At 36.5% G+C, this 19,250-nt stretch overlaps 1 protein-coding gene and 1 non-coding gene across 2 annotated transcripts in view; one reads left to right on the plus strand and one right to left on the minus strand.

The window, feature by feature from the left end:
• The window catches only part of Prmt3 (protein arginine methyltransferase 3), a 98,225-nt gene that overhangs the window by 69,409 nt on the left and 9,566 nt on the right, over window positions 1–19,250 (plus strand). Inside the window, exons 14-15 of the mRNA XM_048359582.1 lie at window positions 15,377–15,427; window positions 15,622–15,709. Of these exons, the coding sequence (XP_048215539.1) occupies window positions 15,377–15,427; window positions 15,622–15,709 (139 nt within the window). The remainder of the gene's footprint in view (window positions 1–15,376; window positions 15,428–15,621; window positions 15,710–19,250) is intronic.
• On the minus strand, window positions 17,784–17,891 carry LOC125362832. The gene has a single exon (XR_007213134.1). It is a non-coding gene; the product is annotated as a U6 spliceosomal RNA (small nuclear RNA).

Here is a 19,250-nt window from a genome sequence, read left to right on the forward strand (position 1 = left end):
ACCTAATCAGCTAAAGAAACTAATTATTAAAGCACATCTGTGCTGCTTAGAAATAGTAAGATTTGTTTTTAGCTTGCATCATAGATTTTAGTGGGACATCTGCTATATATTTTTAATAGGCTTCATTAAGTAATCTTGCTATCTGGGGTGAAGAGTGTTTCTAATTATGTGACTTCACCTCTACAGTTGTCCTTACTTAGATTTCTCCTTGTGTGAATGACCTTATGACTTAGAGGACAATTCTCATTTTGCTATTCTGAAAACTGAACTTTCCTAGCTAGGCCTAGATAGTTAAACACTTCCATCCCTTCATTTATTCTCAGAAAATGTTTTCTTGGTAATATTGCATGCTAAGGAAGGGCTAGGATGCATTGCAAATATAGCACCAAGTTCGATTCATGAGGCATTGAGGAGACAGATAATAAAAACAGCCCCTCTGTACTTTAGATAACACCTAAGAATTACTGAGAATTTGGCTATGTATAAGGCCATTGTAACTACCAAAAAGTGATCCCATTATTTTTAGACTGGCAAACTGAACTGTATAGGAAAGAAATTACATGATATTGAGGTACTGCTTCAAAATACTTGAGCAGAAAAGGGAAAGCTAGGGGAGAATAGATGACATGACCATCTAAATACTGGCAATAGTCACTCAAAGGTTCAATAATAGGCAATAGGCACTCAAAGGTTCAATAATTGTGTGTACATTTGAAATTTTCCATAGTTGGGTAATTCTTAAAGACTGACAATATTCTAAGAAGTGTGATAAAACATACTGCACAGAGACAAGCAGTTGTCTTAGCCATTGCACTCTGTGTGAAAAATTAGAACACAGAGATGTATTCATTTCCAACAAAAACACATTGCCAAAAATGCCCCTTGCAGCCTTCCTTGTAACAACTACAAACTGGAAATAATCATACTTGCTAACAGTATAATTTAGTATGAATAAAGATGATGTACTTGTGGAGAAGAATAAAGCAATGAAAAAGTGATATGCTTGATTTACAGTAAGACGTGGATGAATCTTGTGTATATTACATTTGTTTCAAAGGAAGAGAGAAAGCCAGATAAAGAAAACTTTAAATATTTAAATTTCAGAGACAATCCATGAAGAGAAAGCCTACAGAATGAGAAGAAAATATTTGTCAATTATACACTTGACACAGTGTTACTGTCCAGAATAATTATTATCCAATTAGATAAATATTACCGAGTTAAGAATGGGCAAATGATTTGAAGAAACTCAAACAGCCAACAAATACATGGGAAAATGGTGCCTTTAGCCATCAGCAAAATAACACTGGTGCCAGTGACTCATGCCTGTATTCCTAGCTATTCAGGAGCCTGAGATCATGTTCAAAGCCAGTCTGACAAAAAAAAAAACAAACCTAAAAGTGGAACCGTAGTTCAAGTGGTAGACTAAGTCCCTTGAGCAAAAAAACCTCAGACAGCTCCCAGGCCCTGAATTCAAGCCCCAGGAATGGCACAAAACAAAACAAAAATGGAGTAAGTTGAATGGCTGGTGAAGATGAAGAGAAAAAACTCTCACAAGTTAATACAGACATTGTGGAGAACAGTATGTTCATGTCTCAAAAAACTAAAAATACGGGGCTGGGGATATGGCCTAGTGGCAAGAGTGCCTGCCTCAGATACACGAGGCCCTAGGTTCGATTCCCCAGCACCACATATACAGAAAACGGCCAGAAGCGGCGCTGTGGCGCTGTGGCTCAAGTGGCAGAGTGCTAGCCTTGAGCGGGAAGAAGCCAGGGACAGTGCTCAGGCCCTGAGTCCAAGGCCCAGGACTGGCAAAAACAAAACAAAACAAAAAAAAAACTAAAAATACAACTGCCGTATGATTCAGCAAGCAAGTTTGTCTTTTCCTTACAATGGTGGGAAGTTAATTATGATGTTCTTTTGGCAGACAATGATATGATCAAAAAAGCACGTTGGGATGATTATATAACTAGAATATGGAGAACAAATAGGTCACAGTGGTTGTGGGAGGCTAATAGGCTCAGGCTAGAAATAGCAGTGATTTACACAAAGATAGCTTTTGTAGAAATGGAGAAATGGACATACTCAAGGATTATGTGGGAGGTAAAATTGAGAGGACTTGAGGATGGATTAAATAAGGAAGGAGTAAAAGAACAGTGATAACTTCAAAGGTTTTTGCTTGTACATTTTGAAGAACTATGGTTCTGTTGATTAATAAAGGCAATCATAAAATTATAGAAATTGCTCTTCACTAAAATATAATTTTAACCTAAGCTGTTTAAGATACCAGGTTCTGAAAGTTTTGGGTTTTTTTGTTTTTGTTTTTTTGGTCCTGGGGCTTGAAGTCAGGGCCTGAGCACTGTTTTGGGCTTCTTTTTGCTCAAGGCTAGCACTCTACCACTTGAGCCACAGCACCACTTTCGGGTTTTTCTGTTTATGTGGTGGTGCTGAGGAATCAAACCCAGGGCTTCATGAATGCTAGACAAGCACTCTACTGCTAAGTCACATTCCCAGCATCCTGAAAGCTTATTTTTTTTTAGAAGAAAATGCCTACATTGTACATTGTATTGGGTTGCTTCAAAAAATTTTTAAGCAAATATATCTTAAGCTTATTTTTTAAGCAAATATATCTTAATGTAGGTTAACTTGTAACTATCCAGGAAAACAAAGCCTGTAAGAGGAATAGAGTCTGTAAGTACAGATTACCTGCCATTCCAAATGAGCATAATAAATTGCCATTTCCTCCGTTGCCATCAGCTTATATGCATTTGTCTAGAGAAAACATCTTGCTCTACTCCATGTCACCCTGGTATTAAAAAAAAAATATTTCTTTTGATATTTTGGCATAGTTTGTGCGTGTATTCCCAGATACTGGGAGCTGAGGCAGGAGGATCGTGAGTTCCAGGTCAGCATGTGCTACATGAGACCCCATCTGAAAACAATAACCCACCTAACACTGGGCACCAGTGGCTCATGCCTGTAATCCTATCTACTCAGGAGGCTGAGATCAGAAGATAGCATTTCAAAGCCAGCCCAGGCAGGAAATGCCGTGAGACTCTTATCTCCAATAAACCACCAGAAAACTGGAAGTGGCACTGTGGCTCAAGAGCTGAAGAGCTCAGGGACAGGGCCCAGGCCTGAGTTCAAGCCTCATGATCAACAAAAAATAAATAACCTACACAAAAATTACATTTAAAAAAATTCTGGATGTAGTTATATCCATTAGTTGTGCCAGAGTATTTCATTTTAACAAGTCTATTTACACGTATACTTCTTTTTTCTTTTTTCCTTTTTTTTTTTTTTTTTTTTTGCCAGTCCTGGAGCTTGAACTCAGGGCCCAAGCACTGTCCCTGGCTTCTTTTTGCTCAAGGCTAGCACTCTGCCACTTGAGCCACAGAGCCACTTCTGGCCTTTTCTGTATATGTGGTGCTGAGGAATCGAACCTAGGGAATACTTCTTTATCATAATCACCCTGAGCTTCTTCCTCCTCCCTCACCCCTTTCCAGCAAGTTTCATCATGTTGTCTTGTTCTATTTTCACAAATATATAAAGTATTTTCCATACAAAAGCATATATTCTTAATATAACTGGTGATCTGTTATACACTGCCTATTTTATCTAGAGCTCAGCCAAAGAAATATCTTATTAAGGGATTTCCAGTAATTTTTTTTCCACTAATGGGATGGAGATTGAACTCAGGGCCTCAATTACAAGGCTCTATCTACTCCTTGAACCATGCCTTGATGCCCTTTTTACCATGATTATTTTCAAGGTAGGGTCTCACTTAAGGCCCATGCTGTCCTCAAACTGATACCCTCCCAATTTGTGCCTTCCAGGTAGCTAGGATTATGGGCTTGAACCACCAAACCTGTTTCCAGAGTAATTTTGACAGAGCTTGTCCCCATGTGACCAAATACTCTGTGAAGCTTTGTCTTACTGCTTTATATTTCAAAGAGATTCTGTGTAGTTCTGAATGTTTTTATAGTTCACTGAAGTCTAAGTGCAACTCAATATAACCTATACAATTTATATCATTTGATTTTCATTAACTTTCATTTTTCCAACCCCAAGAAATCTTACAGGCCAGAGAAATATAGCCATTAAAAACAATCCCAGCCAGGTGTTAGTGGCTCGTGCCTGTAATCCTAGTTACTCAAGGCTGAGATTTGAGGATCATGGTTCAAAGCCAGCCTGGGCAGGAAAGGCCATGAGACTCTTATCTCCATTTACCCACGAGAAAACCAGAAGTGGCACTGTGGCTCAAATGGAAAGCAATAGCCTTGATTTCTAGAGCACAGGGACAGTGCCCAGGCCCAGAGTTAAAAAAAAAAAATCCCAGTTTCTTCAGTTCATTGTTTATGTTTAATTGAAAAATGGGTTTAGATTCTTAAAACATTCATGAAGAAATACTTAATTTTTTGAAAATTAGTTATGTGTACTACTTTCTATTAACTTTCAAGTATATATTCATTTGATAGGATAGTGGAAAGGATCATCTCCAGTATTTAAACCACTGTTTAATCAGAGAGAATGAAAACAAAAAATAACTAATTCTGAAGTTAAGAAAAATAAGTTGTTTGCAAAATCAATACTCATTTATGTGCCCTTTTTCTAAAAGCCACTGAATTCTTTTGTTGTTGTTTTGAATTTGTTGTTTTGTTTCCTTTTATTTTGTGACAGTACTGTGGTTTGTACTTGGGGCCTGTCACTTGCTAAGCAAGCAAATTTTTTAATTAAAAAATTAATTACTACATTCTAAAGCCTCTAGATTGAGGTATATCTAAAAGGACTTAAATATCAAATTGTTCTGAAACAACTTGAGAAGACTTAAAATTTGTAAGCTATTTGATACTTATTTAATTCCAGATAGGCATCGGGTCATGCTTGAAATCAGCAGTGTCAGAATAAGTTATGACAGAAATAATCACACTCAAGCAGGCTAAAGTGTCTAGCTCCAGCATAACAATGAGCAGGGGGAAACTGGTTTATTTATCAAATGATCAATAGTAGTGGACTTGTGTAGAGCTGTCATGGCAGTCTGACCCAGTCTCATCACAGAGGCTGCCAATTAGCATTATTAGGTAGTGATGGTAAATGACTTTGACCAGGTATTTTTCTCTTTGATTCAGTCAGTTATTCTGAAGCAATAACCTGTAAGAAAATAATCTTCCCAGTTCAGAGTCCTTTTGTCCTGACAGAAACCATTGTAAATATTGACATCTAGATCTCCTAAAAATCCTAAAATGCCTAAGGTTTCTAAGCAGTCGATGTGTATGACGTTAGGGAAAAATGGATCAAGAACTGGGAAGACATGTTTTTGCTATATATATATGAGATGAGTCAGAATGTGCTTTGTAATACTTAAGAAAACAAGTCAATCAGTTCATCTTTCTGTTTTTAAGAAAACTGAATGAGAAAAAGTAATATTAAGAAGCAAGGAAGTGTTCTAAACTCAATTCTCTTTCATGGTGGTGATACAACACTGGTATTAAAAGCTGTGCCCGAGACCTACTGGACCCAGGCTTACCAATATAATATTTGAGGTATTTAATTTGAAGTATTTAATTCCTATCATTTTTTTTAATCTCAGAAGTGGAGGTAACCCCAATAACTACCCCTTTGGTATCTTGAGAGCTAAAGGAGAATTCACTGATTTACTACTATGCCTGACACACAGAAGATGATCCTTAGTGATCCAGTCAATATTTCCCTTCACATTCCTGTCTGGATACATTGTTAAAGAAAGAATTGTTTTATGTTTTATTTTGAGCATATCCATTTGCTCATAGGGATTAGGACTCTGTGATTTCATAGGTGGGGTCTACTTTTCCCTTCAGCATTTACTAAACCAAACAGACTTGCTTTTACCATGTCAACAACCAGTGTCTTTCTGTATATGCAAAGCATGCAGTAAAAATCTTTAGATTTCTCCACACACCTGAATGATCAACTGTATTACAGAAATTATGCCTTCTTTTAAAATGTTGAATTTATTCAATTCAGCTGTTTCTGAAAGCAGCCGCATCTACCTACAGTCTTGCAGAGTCATGTTTTTAATATAACAATTACAGAATATTCTTTGTTCTCACGAATGATTTGCCTCGGTTTTCTTCGAAAACTGCACACACGGTGGTCATTCTGATTTCTCTTCTCTGGCATCCAGCCCCATAGATGAGGGAAGACCAGTCTGAACCCTGGGGACCCTGAGGTACAAGCTACCAGCATATTCAGGGATTGTAACCAAAAACAAAATAAAACAAGCTTGAAGTTACAAACACAAAGCCAGAACTTAGGATAGCTAGGATAATTACTTTCTTTGAAAAAATGGCTGCTTGTTAATGAGAAACACGATGATTCCCGTGCTCTGCCGGGAGGTCATAGCCATCTTTTCACTTTACTTTTTCAAAATGAAGCAAACTGTTCATTTATGGAAAGTAAGAGATTCCACATTTTCTACCTCTTTCCTTTTTCTTGTCTGTTATTAATTTATGCATCTAAAGGCAAACGTGGTCTTAAACATTGAGAACAGAAATACATTTCTATTTTGCTTTCCCTCTTAGATTTTTATTTTGAGTTCGAGTTTCCCTATGGTGCCAGGTGGGCCTCCAACTCCCTCAGCCTTCCAAGCAGCTGGGACTACAGTCACATGCAGTCAGATCTACTTGCTTTGATTTTAAGTTCAGCATCCTAAATAGTGTATCAAGTAGTCTCTCTCTCTTTCTGTGTGTGTGTATGTATATACATGCATATACACATATGTACATATAGGTGTGTGTATATATACATATATAGTGTGTATATATACATATGTGTCAGGGGGGTTTTAGCCTCCCGGGTTCTCCTGTCCTGCAGGAGAGAAGGGAAAGCAAGCCCCGCCTAGATGGGCCAGGAAGAGGATAAGAGGGCTGACAATGCCACCCAGCCCCCCTTTCGTGGGAGGACACACAGACAGTCTGGGAGCCAGTCAGCGCTAAGACGCATTTAATGGTGGCAATGAGCTGTTCTTTTAAAGGGGTCGGAGGGCAGCAGAAGGGAGGGTTATGTGCACCTATGTAGGGGCTGGGATTTGATGCCTGAGCTGTCCATCAGGGTGGAGCTTCAAGGGACCTCCCTAAGGGGCGGCCTACATCTACCTCACAGCCCACAGGACCACCACTAGGTTCACCACCAGGCGCCATCTTGGCTACACATGGTCCCAAGGCTGGGAAGCGGGGCCAGCTAGAACCGCCTCTTAATGATACAAGGCATCCGGGTGGGCGTGCCCCACACATATGCATGTGCTTGTGTGCCATTTCTAAGCCTCCAACTCCTCAGAGCTTCTGGCTCTTGCTTGGCTTTATCAAAAGCTGACAGTCTACAACTTGAGCCATACTTCCAGTCTGGCATTTTTCTGGTTAATTGAAGATGAAGTCTTATAGATCTCCCCACCCCACCCCCACGGGTCTCAGCCTCCTGAGTAGCTTAGGATAACAGGTGTGAGCTACTGGTACCACTGTCAGATATATTCTTAAGATTGCAGTGTTTATTTAGCATTGGTAATGTTTGCTGCCACTTGAAAAACTGTAAATGAGAGTTAGAGTCCTCACATGGATAGTTTTTAGGGATATTTGAAAAGCAACATGAAAAATGAGATATAGTAAACATTAATATCAAGCAGTAAGAAACTGATGGTGCATGAGGGAAAAGCAGATAGAAATCTAGGAAAGCAGTGAACTGCTTTAAATGCAAGCACAAGCAAAAAGTTATTTTTCATGACTACTTTTCATTTAAATAAAATGTAGCAGTGAAAGTCACATAAAAGATAACCGCTGCATAGCAGAGTCTTCCTTCAGAAAGTTTTTAATACTGTATGCACTATTATTAGTGGGACATGGCTAATTTTTGGCACATATTAGAGAATATTATCTTGGAGTAGGTGGCATCTAATATCAATTTTGAATTTAAAAAGTTAAAAAGAGAAATAAAATATCATGGGTTCTTTTCCCCAATGGTTCTATCACTGTATCATTTAACAAATAGGTCACTTAGTTAACAAATGTTTATTAACTGTGGTTTCTGAGTATTCCTGGTTATATGATGCCTTTGAGACTACACCATCTTTCTCACTGTTTAGATATGATAGGCAGTGAGGATAGATGAATTGGAAAGTGGTAGTCTGCCCTTAATGGCTTGTTGGGATCTACGGTTGAACAAAAGACATTAAACAAAAGCTCTGTGAATATGGTGAAAGCTATTACAGGGTGTAGAGCAACTTTAAGTGGATACGTTCTATAATCTATTCCTAGGGATTAGGGAAGATTATCCAGAGGCAGTAAGGTTTCAACTGAGACAGTAACCAGTCAGTAAATTTAGAGAGATGGGAGAGAAAGTTGCAGGTATGGGGGGCTTTTTTAAAGGAAAGAATTTTTTTTTAAAGTTTAGATCCCAAAGAAATGATTTATTTTGCTCCTAATATCACTTTAATAAGCATTTTCAAAATTGTAGTAACCTAAATAAATTTAAAATGAGTTTCAACTATTTGGAAATATTTTAAGTAGACCCCCCCCCAAAAAAAGGATTTTATTGAATTTTTGTTCAATGAAAGTGTCTAGTACTATTAGACCTTTTGTTTTGCTTCTTTGCATATTGCTTGGTATATTTCTAAACGCCACTCAATCTGGCAGTACCCCTTGAGGATTTTATGACACTTAATGTGTATTGTTCCCTAGAGGAATCATGAAAGAAAGCAAAGATGGAAATTTACTCTTGGGATAAAATGGAAAATTAATTGAAGAAGAAAGCCTACAATTTAAGACCTAGTTAATATTGTGAGAATTGTGATTTTCATATTTGTTGATTGTACTAGTCATCATAGTTCTTGCCCTTGTGTGCCACAGCTTGTATGGCTTATGTTTATATTTTCATCTGATTGGTTTGTATGTGGCAATGTAGGCTGTTTGGGGGTTTTGTGGAGTTTTGTTGTTGTTGTTGTTTTCATTGTCTAGTAATTCGTTCTTTGCTTGCATTAGAGTTACCGTCATTTGGCTTTTAAATTCCATATTAAGATTTTGAAAGAAACACTCCAACAAAAAAATGAATTGTATCTCTGTTATTGTGATTCTGCTGCATGGATTACAAGCACTCTGTCTCCATGCTTGGATAAACTCCATCAAAAGCACATTATCCTCCTACTTCTGAGGCCAGATGCCTAATTGTATCTGCTGTAACCACACGCTGTTGGAACATGATACCAATGAAGAACAGAAATGATAAATTACTCCCTGCAGGTGATAGTGATAATGATAATTTTTAATTTCCTTCTCCCTCATAAGGTCTAGTCTGATCTTATTTCTTGGCCGCCATCCTGCTACATGCACACGTGATGTTCCCTCTTTGAGGAAAGCCTCCTTACACCAACATACATGGAAAATAAATTTGTTTTTATTCTAAATCATTCTTCAAATGAACATGCAGAAAATGAATTACATCTCCTTTTATACCTACAGTGTAGAAACAAGGAAATCCTGGCTTAAAAATGTCATGGCTCAATTTATAAATGCAGTGCATTCTTTTATTTTTGTTAAATTCACTAAAATGGGCTGAACATCTGATTCTGAAATTATTCTAATACATAGCAACTTTTAGAATGCCCAATAAAGCTACATGACTCTATTATTTGTTTATGTTCTTTGACACTATTGTGGAAGCTTCACGGCAAATTTCGAGAGTGAGCAAAGTGGGGCAGAAATTCTCTATATGCATTTATTTTCCCTTTCATTCTGTTTTCTTCTGTCATCAATCATTGCTTTTATATTGTTGTTATTATTCATTACCATCTATTCTCCCTTTTCTTAATGTTAAGATCTTATGACTAAAATGTCTCTGGGTAGAGTGTAATTGTGCAAGATTTTATTTAGTTGTGACCCTGCCTTTGCTGATTAACTCAGCTCCTAGATAGTTATCTTAATGCCTCCTGCCTCCAGGCAGTTACCAGTGCTCCTGACAAGAGTTATGTAAGAGACAGGAGAAATTTATTTTCTATTCAGGCTTCTAACCTATCTGATCTTTCCCAAGCACATATCAAGTGGTAGCACCAGCTATTGCTATCACTTATTAGTCCTCATTTTCAATTTCCTATATTGTTGTTTATTCTTGTATTTGAATGACTTCTTTTGGGAGAATGTAAGTTCATTGAAATTAACACTTAAAAGATCTAAAGAGAACCTGTCAAAGTGATGATAGCAAGGTCATGAAACTATAATTGAAAAAAAATGGTAGTAGGTTTGCTAGATAAAAATTGTATCGTTAAATCAGCTGGTCTATTTGATTGGTTATATCATTGTTTTACATTTTCAAATAAGTGTGTAAAAATAGAAATACAGGGCTGGGGATATAGCCTAGTGGCAAGAGTGCCTGCCTCAGATACACGAGGCCCTAGGTTCAATTCCCCAGCACCACATATACAGAAAACGGCCAGAAGCGGTGCTGTGGCTCAAGTGGCAGAGTGCTAGCCTTGAGCGGGAAGAAGCCAGGGACAGTGCTCAGGCCCTGAGTCCAAGGCCCAGGACTGGCCAAAAAAAAAAAAAAAATAGAAATACAGATGCTGTCTTAAGAGAGTTGACTCTTTGTGTGTGTGTATATATGTTTGTGTTATTGAGTATTGAACCCAGGGCCTCGCAGGCACACTTGCTAGGTGAGTACTCTATCCCTTGAGCTATGCCCTCAGCCCTTTTCTTTAAATTAGGTTCTCACTAATTTTGTCCATACTTATCTTGAACTCCTGTCTCCTCCCAAGTAGCTGGAATTATAGATATGTAGCACCACTCCCTCCTCTCTGCAAAAGACTAATGATATTGGGTGACTTTTACTTCATTATGAAACTCAAGTATTAAGAAGGTAAATGTGCTTGAGGAAGAAAAGATGCTTTGATGAACTTCAAAGAAAACTGTAAAATAGGTGCAATTTCATATGCATCACATCCCTCCCAAATGCTCATAACCAAATGTATCAAATTTTCTTATTTTTTTTCTTAAGTCTTGCTTATCTTTGTCTTCTAGTTACCCAAAACTAGCAACTATTTCTCTCACTGTATTAATAGAGATGAAGAGGAGTAGGTATGGATTAGTTTCTTGGATTTTTAAAATAAAAATAAAATTTTATTGTTATTTGGATGTGCACAGAGGGGTTACTATTTCATAAGTCAGCCAGTGACATTTCTTTTTTGGACAATATCACTCCTTCCTTCACTTGCCCCCAGTTTCTTCTTCCCATTGCTGCCCACATGTTACATAGGTCATTTTCCAATCGTGTATACTAAGTAGTGTGGCTGCATTGGTTCAGTGACTCCTCCCTCTCTTTCTTCACCCCTCTTTACCTTCCCTATAAAGAAAAACAAAACAAAACTCAAAAGCAAAAACAAACACCACTACCACCAAAAAAAAATGTTTCCATTTCCTGAAATTCTATTTGATAAATAGTATTTTAAATGTTCAGAAGGATTACATCTTTCTTTGATTTTTTAATCATAATTTATAGATCGATTTGGGGGGGGGGAGGCTGAAGACAGTTCTAAAGTATCTTTATATTACAAACACCATGTATGTTTCATGTTGTATGAACTCATATATCAGATCTTTCTGCTTCAGACTTGAATTCTTTTTTTTTTCAAATTTTTATTATCAAACTGATGTACAGAGAGGTTACAGTTTCATACGTTAGGCGTTGGCAGACTTGAATTCTTTAATTGTAAATTCTATGATTATTCCACCATGTTACTGCTAGTTTTCAGTCTGTGTTTTGGGAGTTATTGTTTATTTGCTTGTTTTTGTTATTATTTGGAAAAGCCATTGCCAAAGTGAAAAATCTGTTGCTCTTTGTGTATTTTTTTACATTTTAGTTTTATGCCTAAAAGTCTTACTTTAATGTTTTTATGTAGTTTGATAATTCTTACTATTGTAACTATTTTGTCATCTTTTCTCCTTATACTTCTTCTTGGTTCTATTTTGCTCATCTGTTGGAAAAATATACAGTATTATTCATTGAGGGAGAAACCTTTTTACCCCTCCCCCCATTCATTTAGTTTTAACTACCGGTTAGACATTGCCCTAACCCTATAGGATGCAGAGATGAGTGATAGGAGAGGTCCACTGAGGAAACTGAGGCAAAGATAATGAACTGAATGTCCACTCTGTATTACCATAGATAAATTAGTTAGGTGTTACTACAAATAACCTATTTCTACATAAGCTTTTCATGTTTATTGGAAACATATAGACAAGCACAAAGATTATGAATACTCCAAATTTATTACCCTCTGTAAGTAGCCTGATAAATAGCTTTTCAGTTATATACATATATTTAATACATATATTTAATCCTAATTACGTATTCAATTTTCACAATATGCCATATGTGACCACAATGTCTACTGGTTTGGCAAGATGTTTTTTACTGATAGAATAATGTGACTGATTTTCCACATCAATCACGATTTACCTAAAGGTTATTTCTGATGGCCAAGTGAAATTAGAAGGAAAACAGTATTTCTGCACATAAGACTTTTTGACACTAAAATATATTGTAAGTGAAAACTAATTCTCCAGTTGTCTGTGAAACCACACAGGTGTCCTGGAGTTCAATTCTGACACAACCTGATTTAACACAGATTCCACAGGTGTAGGTCTCAGCCTGATGAGACTGCCCCACACTTCAGATACCAGCCACACAAACTAGACCCCCAAATTACCCACACTTCTGTCTACTAGGTTAGACAGAACAACCAAAAACTCCCAGAACTTAGAAGCACTTGGCCAGTTTCGTAGACAACAACGCTTCAGATGCAAACTTACAAAAGCTATAGATGTATAGCCAGAGGAACAGGTTCATGGAGCCAGGTCTGGGAACACCCCAGGCACAACCTATACTGCTGGCACATGGATCCACCAAGCTAGAAACTGCACTGCTCCTTGGAGAAATCCTAGGATTTCTAATGATGTTCCATTGTGTGGTATGACTGATTAAATCATTGGCCATCAGTAATTAGCTCAGTCCATGGCCCCTTTTCCCTCCCCAGAGGAAAATTGCATCTGGTTATTTTTCACACATACCCCTGTGTTTTTTTTCTTCTGAATATGGCATACTTTTTTTTCACATGGTTACTAATGACTTGATTTTTCTTTCATGAATTTCCTGACTTATTTTTTCTTTGGTTGTACTATTCACTTGTAATAATTTAATATACAAAGGACTTAATAAATTATTTTAACTATGTGAGGCTAGCTATATTTGAGAGAATGAAGACAAAAACATTAATTTGGCTAAAAAGTTTTAGAAATTATATTGAGTGAGAAATGTAAGAACAAGAGTTAAGCCTGGGTGCTGCTGTTAAATAAATTACATGCTCATAGTGAAGACTACAATATAATGTGATAAGTACTGTAATATAATTTTGTATAATTAAACACATATCCAGTAAGTATTTTATTTATTTTTTTGGCTAGTCCTGGGCCTTGGACTCAGGGCCTGAGCACTGTCCCTGGCTTTTTTTGCTCAAGGCTAGCACTTTGCCACTTGAGCCACAGCGCCACTTCTGGCCTCTTCTATATATATGGTACTGGGGAATTGAACCCAGGGCTTCATGTATATGAGGCAGGCACTCTTGCCACTAGGCCATATTCCCAGCCCTCCAGCAAGTATTAATTTGTACACTACCACTGCTCTGGGTACTAAGAATATAGCAGTGAACTAGATAGTCATGAAGGAACAGATTTAATAAAACAGTGGAATTCACCTGTGGACAGTAGCTTAAGTATTAGAAACCAACAGAAAAAGTTTTGTTTTAGAAATATATTCTGATTACTACATGGCTTTCTTTGATCATTTGTAGCTGACTACCACATGGCTTTACAATCTATTTGCTAGAATTATAAATAGTTTTTCAAAATGTAGAGTTACATGTTTTTGGGGAAAGACAAATACTCTTTCTAATTTAATTGTGTATACTTACATGGGAACACACAGGTTTTTATTCATTTTGATAATATTTTGAAACTTAATTGACAATTATTTGATGTGCTTTGGGGATTTAATAAAGTTTAAAAATATATTTTCAGTTCTTTCTTGGCATCTAAAATGTAATGAACTTCAAAGTTAAATATTGAATTTACTTTGGACCCAATCCATATTTAGCCCTTCAAGATCAATAAAACTTAACATTCTTAGCAAAAACAGCAGAGTACACAAATTGGTTTAATAGTGATTTTTCAATAATCAATCTCTTGTTTTTAACACTTTATAATCTTAATTAAATGCTAGTCTTAAAACCAGATTATGTCAAACTTGTCCCATTAGTGAAAGAAAAGGGATAGTATGGCTTAAATTTTAAACAAAAGTGAAATTACATATTCATATAAATGTTCATTTTTATTGTAGGCCTTTTGTACTATCAATGTAATATTAGAATTAACTTTGGAGTTTTTCCTTTAGGTGTTTGCTTAAACAAAAGTTTTACTTGAATACTTTTTTATGCTTATTACACTTTCAAAAATATAATATTTCAAAATTATTTCTACTGATTTTAAAATTATTTTTACTGATCTTATCACATAAATGTACTTGTACTTTGCTTTATAATTGGGTACACTAGAGTTAGTGACATAGTACAAAATGGTGCAAAAAATTATTTAAATTGGTAAAACAAAAGAAAGTAGATGAGCTGGCTTTGTATAAAAGAATGTATTTCTATTATGTATTACTATCTTTTTAACCCAACCAGGTGGGTTATATCCATCCAGTGGGTTATGCTATGAATCAATTATATATACTTGTTCATGATTGTGCAATCTGGACTGAACTTATCTAACTAGAGCGTTTGTGGGTCTGTTCTGGTGGCTATCCTGCAGCTTCAGTTGTCTGACAACAGCCAGAGCCTCCCAGATGGCTTAACTTCACTATCAGAATCTCAGTCATCAGGTTGGGTTAACTGACTGACCAGACTTCTCTATGCCTGGTCTATCATTTCTAGTCTACCTATTCTAGTTTATCATTTCTCTTTAATAAAACAGGTTGATATTTGATTAAATTTTTTACCCTTATTATTACATTGTTTCTGTGGAGAAAAGCTAAATTATATTACTTCGTTTTTACTTAATATCTTCCTTAAGAAAAATAGTTTAAGAGGTGTTTGGTTGCTGGGTGCCAGTGGCCTATGGCTATAATATTCATTACTCAGGAGGCTAAGATCTGAGAATCCTGATTTGAAGCGAGTATGGGGAGACAAATCTGCCAGACTTGTATCAATAAAAAAAAAGGGTCCAAATTTGTCGTGTCTTTAAAAGGCAAATAGTTAAATACATCCTATAATGGTTTAATAATCATTGGTGTTCTTTTAAATTAACAGGCAATCGTCGGCTACTTTGACATATATTTTGAGAAGAACTGCCATAGCAGGGTAAGTATCCTGAGTTATTCATACAGATTAATTATGTGGAGTACATTGTGTTTTATTTTTGTGCCCCAAGGTGTTTGATCAGAAGCATTTTGCTGTTCTAAGCACTTGGAGCTTGTATGATTTAGTAGAGTAATGTACCATGATATTAGAAATCTGTACTTCATCAGAAATATTTCTGAACTTTACCAAAACAGGTCATGTTCTCCACGGGCCCCCAGAGTACCAAAACGCACTGGAAACAAACAGCATTTCTCCTGGAAAAGCCATTTTCAGTTAAAGCAGGTAAGAAGATAAGAAGGGGAAGGAATCTTATTCATTCTAAAGTAAACAGTAGTTTTCATTTTTCAACGATTATTTATGTGCCTACTGTATGCATTGGGGCACAGTTTAACAGATGTTAAGGTAAACTGTTTCTGGAGCATCTCATCTATGTACATTTCAGGTGGCATTTAATTAAAAGACATATTTTGAAGAAAATTCCTAATTTTCAGTGTACTATTATGTAGTCAAAACTTTAATAAAATAACTCCGGAAATATTTTGATAGGCAACACCTGGTAGCTAATAAGATGCAAATGTAACTGGATGAAAATATTTTCATTCCCAAAGTGACTAAAGAGAAATACCACCAATAGAACTAGCATATAAACTAAAGAGAATGTCACTTCAGTTTTACTGTATTATTTGTTAGAGATTTCTTTTCCCTGTCCCCCTGTGCATATCTTCCTCAGGGCTTAAGAGCTGGCCAGATTCTCCCTTCCTTTTTCTGTGACCTTACAGATTACATTTGTCAGCACCTACACTTCTCATATTACTGAGACATTTTTGGAGAATTTTTGACCTCTTTGACATGCAGTGTGCTGGAGGACAGGAAAACTTAACCTTGGGTTTCAATGAAAGGAGAGCCTGCATCACTAGTAACTCAGGGAAAGAATCATAGCTGGAATTGAGACACTTTTTTTTTTTTTTTTTTGGCCAGTCCTAGGCCGTGAACTCAGGGCCTGAGCACTGTCCCTGGCTTCTTTTTTGCTCAAGGCTAGCACTCTGCCACTTGAGCCACAGCGCCACTTCTGGCCATTTTCTGTATATGTGGTACTGAGGAATTGAACCCAGGGCCTCATGTATACGAGGCAAGCACTCTTGCCACTAGGCCATATTCCCAGCCCTGGAATTGAGACACTTGATTATCCATCAGTTTGGTGAGCAGAGAAGAAGTAAACAGTTTAATAATGCCACTTGTTGGCAACAATATAGACAAATGGGACTTTCACATCCTTTTGTTGGTAGTTTTAATTCTTTTAACATTAGAGAACAATTTGACCCCATCATGTTAGGTCTATTTCACTGTAACCTAGCAGTCCCGTTTCTCCCACCACCACCACCACCACCCCCGTATGTATTCTAGACATTTTTGAACAAAAATAAGATACTGTGTTTTGTATAAGATGTATAAATATGATAGCTACATAGGATAAATTCCTACGTCAACCAGAAGAAACACTGAGTAGGAAAAAATGACAAAGCAACTCCTACAATAAATTATTTATATCAAGTTTAAAAATATTAAAACACTATATGTACACATACATAGGAAAGGTTTAAAACAGCACTTACTACTGATTCACACTAGATTCAGCATATTTTGTCTAGGAAGAACTAGAAATGGGATTGGAACAGGCTTCAGAAAGAGTCAGTATCTCATATATGGACCAATTTTAAGAGTTGAAGGAGCTATGGCAGAATGTCAGGATATTCACAAGGCTCAAAGGGAGGTCCCTGGGTAGTCTCTTGTATTCATTTCTCTCTCCCTATCTAGTTCATTAAATTCTAGGAGAGTTTTGATTTCACTTTTGGTGCATGCACTGAATTTAACAGATTCAAATAAAGCATTAGAGGAAAGCTGTACTTAGTTGTCACTTGCTTACTTTGAAGTTCCAGTGCTCTGGGATAAAAATGACACATTGATGGTGTCATTTTCTGTGTCCTCAGAAAGCTTGAGTATAGCAAAACTGAAACAAGGCAAATACTAGTGAAGTCCTTTTATCTGTCAACGATATTTGCACTGACCTTTGGATACTTGAACATTTGCTTCTGGTTCGCTGTAACCATTTTGTCATCTCACAGCTGGGATTTTAGAGGCAGGGCTACTAATTCATATTTTCACCTTGAGTGTAAAATTTAAGATAGCATTTGATCTCGATTATCTATGTTCTCTTCTACTTAATTACAACGAAATATTGTATGGTGGCTAGTGAAACTTGGAAATCCTAAGTATTCTTCACTGGACAGTTCTCAGAGTAATTGATTAATGCTCTGCTTCAGTTTTTCAAATTCTTTGAAGCAGTTTTGTAACACTTAACATTGCCCTTACCATGACCAACATTTACTCTATTTCTTGCACAGGGGCCATGCTAATCTTCTCTGTATCGTTTCAATTTTAGTATATGTGCTGCCAAAGTGAGCGCCACTCTATTTCTTTTACTGCCATTATCTAAAGTATGTACTTGAGTATTGAATATTCAAATAGTAAGAGCAATGCATGAGTATTTAAATAATAAGAGGAATACACCACCTAATATTAGAATACTATAAAATAATACAAATTGACAAAAGATTTGGAAGGGAAGTTGCAAAGTAAGAAAAAATGCACTCCATTTGTTAGTTGCTAAAGTACAAAGAAGGTATCACATAAACATGACATTTCTGTCCACCCTGCTGTATATTTTGATGGTAGTATTAATGAACAGAGGTTAGTAGTTAGAAGACAGAGAAGAAGTAAGCAAATCTGAAAAAGAGCTGCTGTTGACATCTAATAGGAAGGCCTTTTGAGTTTAGACGAGTATAAGGCTGAATCTATATAGGGTAACATGCACAAGGTCGGGGACTGAACACAGTTCAGTTCATCCATGTACTGAAAAGTTCCCAGAGTTCATGAAGGCCTGCAGAATGTTCAGGCTTTTGTCAGGTCTCAGAGAGCTGAGTCCTTTTGAACTACATTCAGTAAAGATGCCAGAGGACTGTGTCCTCATCATAGGATAAACTATCCCTAGGGAGAAGGATACCCTAGATGCTGCTTGTCAAAATTCAACAGACAACCAATGGAACTGCAAGTATATAATTTAATGGCAACAAAGGAAACTAATAAAACTCACCAACATAAAAATTTCAGTGCCACCACATTTAGTTAGATGGAAAAATCAGAAGAAACCTAGAAATGATGGAATTAGCAGATGAGCATATTGAAATGTTATATTTGTGTGCATATAACAAGGAGAATATAAGAAAACATCTTCAATGCAAATGGAACTTCTAGATGTAGAACTTGTAATATCAAGTGAAAATGGTAATAATGAGTAGTAAGAGAAAAAAGTAAACTTGAAGATACTGCAATGAAATATATCAAAATGTGTCAAGAATCAGGTGACGTTAAAAAATAAAGATTAAGTGATTTCATGCATCTGAAAGAAACTGGAAGACAAAAGGGATAAAAAGAGGATATAAGTACAGGTAATACAGTTGATGAAATAACAGCCAAATTTTCTTAAATTGGATAAAAACCGTAATGTGCAGATTAAAGAAATTTAATAAGCCCCAAACAGATACATACACATGTTAGTGGGCGCACACACACACACCACACACAGATTCAGAGCTAAATATTCTTTGGGCCAAAGAAAAGGGGGAATTATATAGTGTGTTTGTGTGTGCGTGTGTGTGTGTGTGTGTGTGTGTAACACAGGAGTGTCAAAATACTCATCAGCAACCACATAAATCAAATGACTGGACAATATCTTTATGATAAAATACATCCCTATGGTGACTCT

Source organism: Perognathus longimembris, chromosome 13 (assembly GCF_023159225.1).
Source record: "Perognathus longimembris pacificus isolate PPM17 chromosome 13, ASM2315922v1, whole genome shotgun sequence".
NCBI classification, from domain to species: domain Eukaryota; kingdom Metazoa; phylum Chordata; class Mammalia; order Rodentia; family Heteromyidae; genus Perognathus; species Perognathus longimembris.